Genomic DNA, 8,342 nt, shown 5'->3' with positions numbered 1-8,342 from the left:
TACTTGTCCAAAATATTAATGCATGCTGTGAAATAGATATAAAAGTTTAATGTAGCTGGTAATGAAACGACGTAATGTACGCCACAAACGTGACAAACTATAATACTCAATCAATACATCAAGCTTTTATAGCACGGGTCCTTTGTTTCTCCAGCATGCATATATGGACCCCTTTTTCTTTCTTAATTTTCATCAAACATTTGCCGACTTTCGAAACTTGGAATTATTACTTGATCATTTATGGTTTTATTCTCATTAAATTCATTGCAAGCAGGGTATGGATTCAAATCAGGGTATGGATCAAAATTTTAGTGAAGGTATAACCCAGTTGTACGGTACACCCGGGTGTACCCAAGATCACCTCATATAACTAAGTACATATACGATATTTTTCCCAATTTCTATGTACAACTTTTCATTTTTCCAAAATTTTATCTACAGCTTTTCAATATCACCTTTGCTTCGAATCCATGTGAATACCTGGATATAGTTAAATCTCTTTAAAAGATCGTATTTGATAAATTAATTAAAAAAATTAAAACTAATACTAGATTTTTTCAGTTTTGATTTGAGCTAGTTCAAAAACTCATCAGTTTTCATAAAATACTACATAAAATAATACTATGAAACATTCCTTTATAAATATAATGTACTATATACTCCGTATCCCATCAATATTAGTGGTGTGAAATATCCATCAATATTATAAATAGAGACATTATAGAATTAATTAATGATGTGAAATATCCAAAAGAAATAGTGAAAATCAATAGTTGTTCATCAACTTCATTTCAATAGATTTTAGCTAATTTTGAGTTAAAGAAAGGAAAATATCATTACTTACTCTTCAACTTTACATTAGAGCTCTCTCTCTCTCATGCAACTCTCTTTAGATTATTTTATCTATCATTCAGTTATGTCGGCGATGGCGTGGATAATTTTCTCTGAGTAAGGCGTCGTTCATTTTGTCATGTACTTATGTTGCATTTGTTTTCTTCTTTAGATTTACTTTCCCAATCACTTTTGGGTTTCTCTTTCATTTTTGAATATATTTTTTCGGTTAGCTTCTCCATTTAAATATTTGTTAAATAACTGATTTTTGTATTTCTCCATTTTCTAGATGTAGTTGTGATATTCAGTTCAATTTTTGTCTTTCTCTTTTTAGATCTAGTTGTGATATACTTTTTGCGTTTCTCTTGACATGAATGGTATGGAAGAACTAATTTGTATGATTCATTCCAAAAAAGTGGCACAATTAATTATTTCAACAAAAAAAAATCCTAGCCTTGTAGTTTGTTTCATCAAATCCAATTATAATTCATGAACAAAATTTGAATCAAATGAGTAAAATAACACAAAATCTCACTGATCTAAGTTAGATCTAACTAATGCCTAGACTAAATCTTAAGTTTCTTCATTTTCTTTGTTGATCTCGAACTAGATCTCACATATCACGGTCATATCTACAAATTTTCAATAGAAATAATGGAGACGATAGTGCGACCGTGGCAACAGATTGTGGAGTTCACAAGATTTTGGAGAGGCATATGGTGTTTTCATCAGGTTAGAATGAGGCATAAGCCGTCAATGGCGGTGAATTATAGAAGATGATAACTTGGCACATGTGGTGACGGCGACGTCATCGAATTTTCAGAGGATGACAACGACGTTCGTTAGGGGAGAGAGAGAGAGAAAGAAAAGGGGGAAGAAAGAGAGAAATCATAAATGAGTTGCATAATAAAAATTTAAATTCAGTGTAGGACAATATTGTATGAAATCTTAAAAATTGACTACAATTTTTTTTTTGTTGAGAATTACAAAGAGACATATATAATATATAATCAAATAAGCAACTCGCACATAAGCAGGACCTCTTCACCACACAAAGGTGGGAAAACAACCGCACGCAGGCGGAACACTACCCACACAAAAGTGGGAAAATTACTCGCACACAACTGGGATTTGAACCCAAGACCTCTCACAAAATAGAGTCTTTAGGTACCTCAACTTTGCCACTTGAGCTAGACCTCATTGGCAATTGACTACAATTTATTGAAACTAAGTTGGTGGACAACTATTGATTCTATTAACTATATTAGATATGTCAAATTTCACCTCTTATAAGTAATTTGCTAAAATATAAATTTATTATTGTTTGATTTCTCTTTTAAGTTGAAATTAAGTCATGATCGATATATACCTTTTAATGAGAAGCCATAGATATATATAATTCATGATCTTAAACTTCTTTCATATTAAGATTTATATAGTGATTTCATTACGTATCATACATGTATATATTTAAAATAGTTGATACAAGAACATATATTTAATTAGATACATTGATTTTTTAGATGCATGAAAATTTTAAATATGGTACAAATGAATTTGTAGATGCATGTGATAGTATTTAATCAATTACAATGAATTGATACATACACGAATTTATTTAATTGCATGCATGAATCTATTTAATACAAATACATTAGAGCATTATATGCCATTTATTTTTTACACATTATATATAACTTGATCTACAATTATAATTTGAAAGTAAGAAAACACTTTATAACTATAATAAATTATTAATTTATCGATATTTAGTATCTCTCTCTCTCTCTCTTACAAGGTTAGTATTTATGCTCAACATGTGAACTCCGTGGTGTAAAAAAATGTGAATTTTAATTTTGCAACAAATTAAAATGTAGTGATATTATTATAATATTTTTAATAAAATTACAAATGAGTGGAAATTCATGCATTAATTGACAATTAACTAATATTTTCTATAAACAATAAACTTAAGTAAATGGTTTTGTATCAATTTTTTAGTTAATTAGTGGAACAGAAGAGTCGAGGTACTATGATAAAATTATTGACTGACTACAAAAGAGTTGACACTATAATAAAATTTGGCATAATGTAGTTGGAGAAGCAAACCTTTGTTGAATTATAATTATAACCAAAGACCTGTGTGTCCAATAATATCTAACAAACCAAAATGCAATTAATATTAAGTGAGTAATTTTTTTTTTGCAATATTGGGGAGAAGCATGCAGTGTGAACAGCTGTTTCCTTTATAGAGTTGACAAAGCAGTTTCAACTACCAGTTGTATAGATAGTGAGCATACTCAACAAATTTGAGTGGCCCTAAACAATATGTAAAAAGTGTATAACATATAAAAAATGTATATAAAAGTTATATACATATCTTAGTGTACATACATCCAAACCCACAAAGTTGAATATACTTTCTCAGAATTGAAAGCAATGCTATTTTTCTTTATAATTGAGTCCTTGGTCCGAAGTTTCATTTAATTTCAATACTTACTTCAACCATGAACCTCATTATAACATAATACAAAGTAAAAGGATCCAATTGACCAAAATGAGAATTTAAAGAGATCTAATTGAGTGAAATGAAAAGTTTAATGACCCAAAGACAATAAACATAAAACTGAAGGACCACTTATGCATTAATCCCTTTTTCTATCAATATTTAAAACAGGAGCATGTGAGTGGTAGTTAATGAACAGACATGTTATGGGGCTTTTAATCATAGGATCGATCAGTTGTTAATGAATGCACCAAATGCCACTCAAATGGCAGAAGCAAAGGGAAGTTAAGTAATTAATTAGTTTCCCCCAAAAAAACGAAAATAAATCAACAGATAAAAGAGAGGAGTTGGTTGAACCCCTTCACAGATAAAGCTGCAGTTAGGTTATCTAAGCCATCTCATTCTCAATTCTTGAACCTTAATCACCCATTTTTTTTTCCTTTTTCTTTTTCGAATAATCAGAATGAATCTGGTCGGTTTTGGTTGTTATAGTTTAATTTGTTAACCATAATTAATCACAATTGCCGTCATGCGATTATATATACTAACCTACAATTCCTGCAATTTCACATCCAAGAACCTGCACCTGCTTAATCAACACCTGTAGATCTAGTGATTACTTCTTTATTTATTTTTTTATGTTTGCGTTTGACCACATACATAGAAAATAAATAAAGAAGTAATTACTATAACTATCAATTTATTTAGAATATTCTTAATACTCCACATTGTGCAGCATACTGATTGGACCTTCCAATCTTATATACATATGAAGTGAGAATTTTTGATGCTCAACAATAATTTAAGTAGACGGCGACAAAAACTTTAAGATTCCTGGTTATTAATTTTAAGGTACATACATAAAATTGTTGGCTCGGCCCAACTACTACGTACAAAAGACGACAAATGTTTGGTTTTAGTTAATAAAAAACTAAGCTTATTTATTTATTTATTTTTACTTTTCCAGTACTCAATATTCAGTGGTATTAGAAAAATTTTAAAAATTAAGATGATGATAGGAATCTCAGTAGCTCAAGGCCAGGTGGAAGAAGGAAGTTGAACATTTAAGTCTGTCTTTACATCACCAGAAAGCGAACAAAAAGCAACTAATATATGATATTCCTATCAATATTTAGGTATTGGATTATGAGAAGGCTAATATATTTAATACAGCAGTTTGTTCTATGTGTTGATTAAATTGTAATGATGATAATATGCAATTATAAATTTTGATTTGTAGCCGTAACTTAGAAGTTGGAAACTCCATAATTACAATTAATCTTCACTCATCGATCACAGCCCTACACTTACTTTTCCAAGATAAGAATTAAGGCGTGACTATACTGTATAATTTGCAAACTAGTGCGTATAAAAATTAAAATTAATCACGGCACGTACGTAAATTCAGTGATGTGTACCCACTTCTCAAAACATCCTTTGTAGAAAAGACAGCTATCGGCTTCAATACTTACACTTCCTTTCAAGAAAAGAAGCTTAGATTGGGCCAAGAACGAATGTTTTAGTTGTAAGGAAACGGATCATGGTCCACCCCAAATGCTTCATTTGGACATGTACAAACTCCAAACTAGGTTGCTTCCCATATTCTATCTGCCAATCCAAAGGCTTTATAGATTTTATTATCATAATTCTGATTTATATTTTCTTTTACTTTTAGTTAGTTATTTTTCTTCAGGATATATTACTCCCTCCCTCCCATTACAAATGTCCCATTATTTTTGATGAAAAGAAAGAAACAAATTGATGTCTGTAAAAAATAGGTATAGAGAGAATAGGGTGGACGGGCCCATTAGTGAATTTAATTAATCTCTTAGTTATTTGTCAAAAAGAAATGAGATATTTCATTATAAAAACTGAAATATTGGTAATGAGACGGATGAGTATTTCATTAAGTTTATTGCTACTTTTAATCATTTTAATTTTAATGTGAGTTTTTGGTACAATTGGGATGGAGTGGGATGGAGGCCCAAATGCAAATAAAAGGGCTAGGCTTGAGCCCAATTAGGCCTGTGGCGGTGAAGATTAATATTGTGTGGAGCATTTTCTCGAACGCTTGGGGCACTATTTCTCTGTCAAAGTTTGGTGCATCATGTCCAAGCCTCCACTGAATCCCAGGTACAGGCTCTTCTTCACGAACGACTGCATAAATCAGCAGTGCAGCTCACTCTCCCACCTCCAACGCCGATGGATGACTTCCAGCAAGAGGGTCCAGGACCGCAGCAGGTTCAAGCGAGTTCACGACCTCGAAATCGCGGCGGAAAAGCACAAGGTAATGTCCAAGATCCTGCATTTGTTCGAGATCCTCAAAGGGGAGCCCGAAAACATCGTACCCTTAAGAAGTCTCGACAAGCATCGCAAGCAGATCAATCTCCCCAAACCCAACAAATTCTCGGATTTCCTCCGGAAAGCCCCGAAGGTGTTCGAGATGTACAAAGACAGCAGGGGCATAATTTGGTGTGGGATGACGCCGAAAGCCGAGGAGCTGGTGAGAGAGGAAGAGGAAATCATCGAGAAAAATGGAGCTCAAGCCGCCGAGTATGTGACTAGGATGTTGATGATGGCGGCGGATAAGCGGCTGCGCCTCGACAAGGTCGCGCATTTTAGGCGGGATTTAGGGTTTCCGATGGATTTTAGGAAAAATTGGGTCCATAACTATCCCGAGAATTTCAAGGTCGTTCAGCCATTTAAGCCTTTTGATGACACTGAATATTTGGAGCTCGTGTCTTGGAACCCTAAATGGGCGATCACCGAGCTGGAGAAGACGGTTTTAGGCGTAATTGAAGGGCAGGATTGTAGTAATCATGTCCCCGGATTGCTAGCGTTGCCTTTTCCATTGAAATTTCCTGTTACTTACAAGAAACTATATCGCGATGGCGGGAAAATTGCGCATTTTCAGAAAAGGGAGTATTTATCCCCTTATGCAGATGGTACTGGTTTGCAAGCAGGGTCTCTCGAGTTTGATAAGAGGGCGGTGGCGATTATGCACGAGTTGCTTAGCTTTAGCATTGAGAAAAGATTAGTAACTGATTATTTCACACATTTTAGGAGGGAGTTCAACATGCCGCAGAAGTTGATGAGGCTTCTGCTGAAGCATTGTGGGATCTTTTATGTTTCTGATAGGGGAAGGAGGTTTAGTGCCTTCTTAAATGAGGCCTATGACCGCTCAGAGTTGATTCAGAAACATCCGTTGGTTGTTTGGAGAGAGAAGGTTTTGAGTCAAGTTGGTTTTAGAGGGAAGAAGAAGAGAATTGAAACTTCTGCAGATATCTCGGACTTGGATGACAAGGCTTTGGTTGGGAGTGATTCCGAAGATGATGACCACATGGAGCTGCAGCTTGGCCCCGATGAGACGATGCATTCTTTGGAGGATGCTTCCAATGTGGATGGATCCGAAATGGATGTTGAGGGGGTTCGCGGCGAATACAATGATTGACTATGGTGAGGTATAAGATTTTCTGTTTTGTAGAAATCAATTTTATCAGCAATTTCTTATCATCATGCATTTTTACCGCAAGTTAACATCAATTCCATAATTGAGCCATTTGTTTCTTGTCATGTTATTGTAAAATAGGTATTTGATGTTGGTATGAGTGCTAATCATGTGAATAAGATATGTGATGAAGCTATGCCCAACAGAATATTATGTTTTGTGATACAAGAGATTTGCATGCCAGATTAGGTTTTTTGTTTTGTGATGTTCTTTTTTGTTCTATTTTCCAAATTCAATGAGGAATACCACTTGGATAGATTCTGGTTATGCTCATTAGCCGGATGGTTTTTGGCTTTTGTGGGATTGAATTGTTTTGTTACGTCTGAAGCTATGGATGAAAGTTGAACATATTCGTTGTGTAGCAAAATTTCTGCACCCATTTCCTGGAATGAATAGTGTTTTTCCTCCCAATCTACTTCATGCTGGTTCTGTAGTTGTCGAAATAGAGACTTTAGTTTTATCTTACTGAAGTTTATTTCTTTGGGGTATATTCTAGTTTACCTTGTTCTTAATCTTTTGTTTCTGTGAAATTCAAGCATGCTGATAATTAATCACTCCACACAGCCCTCCAGATTCTCATTTTTTTCTTGATCGCCATAACTTATGTAAGCAACCCTTGTGATACATTGAGGTAGTACAAAATCGGCTTAAGTTTGAGTCAAATGATACATAGAGGTGATAGTTCTATTTCTTGTATTCTAGTAGATTTCGCTTTCCCGCTCTTTCTCTACGTGGACCAACTGAACTGACTTAATATGCCGCAGTTATTCATCGAGTAGATTAAGTATGTTCTCCAAATGCATGACTGATGTAAATTATCTATATCATGCTAAATTGGTGGTTTTGCTTTTCAAATTTCATATGATTCAATAAATTTCAAATTTCAGCACAAACCTTGTTAGTTGCTTGATGTCAAGTGTTTAAACTTACAGGTTACTGAAGATGCTTGGATTCTTCAGAAGTCTTTAGCTAAAAGGAGATTTTGCTATGATAGGCATCAAGGCAGTCGAGAAATGGCTGCCTGCATCATGGTATACGAGTCTACACCCTCCCTGCATGTGAAGACTTCGTTAGCTGAAGATAATTGATGTCATACAAAACCAGTTCAAACTCTGTAATCCATATCCAAATCTGCCTAGATGTTGGGGCAGAATGTCATTCAGCAAGGAATCAAGCTTTCATGGGGAGAAATGAAGGTCCACTTGTACTGGGTCATCCCATGTGACTAGCTTCAGCCGAGTCGGCACAAGACCTCGTGCAGCAATGGAAATGCCACGGCAGATTGAAGAAAAAGGTTCAATTTTTCTTCAGACCTCTCTTTGCATGACTAATTGTTACTGAAAAGAATGCCACATTTGGCATTGGTTTTTTAGATTATTGGATTCATGTGACAATCCGAGTCATGTGGAAGTCAACATGAATTTGAATTGATTATACATGTTTGTATACTTGTTAAGATCTGGGATTATTTATTAAATCAGCATATTTGAAGCTAAA

The 8,342-nt window shown here is 34.3% G+C and overlaps 1 protein-coding gene across 2 annotated transcripts; it reads left to right on the top strand.

The window, feature by feature from the left end:
- The first annotated feature begins 5,131 nt into the window (after positions 1–5,131).
- On the top strand, positions 5,132–8,342 carry LOC131004449 (protein WHAT'S THIS FACTOR 1 homolog, chloroplastic). Of its 2 annotated transcripts, none has more exons than XM_057931152.1 (2): positions 5,132–6,793; positions 7,778–8,342. In XM_057931152.1, exon 1 carries the CDS (start codon positions 5,445–5,447, stop codon positions 6,786–6,788), a length of 1,344 nt encoding a protein of 447 aa, XP_057787135.1. In that variant the 5' UTR covers positions 5,132–5,444; the 3' UTR covers positions 6,789–6,793; positions 7,778–8,342. The 2 variants fall into 2 exon arrangements, with proteins under 2 accessions (XP_057787135.1, XP_057787131.1); XM_057931148.1 differs by having other exon boundaries at positions 5,261–6,798.

Source organism: Salvia miltiorrhiza, chromosome 1 (genome assembly GCF_028751815.1).
Source record: "Salvia miltiorrhiza cultivar Shanhuang (shh) chromosome 1, IMPLAD_Smil_shh, whole genome shotgun sequence".
NCBI classification, from domain to species: Eukaryota; Viridiplantae; Streptophyta; class Magnoliopsida; order Lamiales; family Lamiaceae; genus Salvia; species Salvia miltiorrhiza.
Note: the sequence above shows the minus strand (reverse complement) of the source record. Positions and strands in the feature narration are given on the sequence as shown.

Coding starts and splice junctions, on each gene's coding strand:
- LOC131004449 (XM_057931152.1), top strand. CDS start 5,445: ATGTCCAAGCCTCCACTGAATCCCAGGTACAGGCTCTTCTTCACGAAC.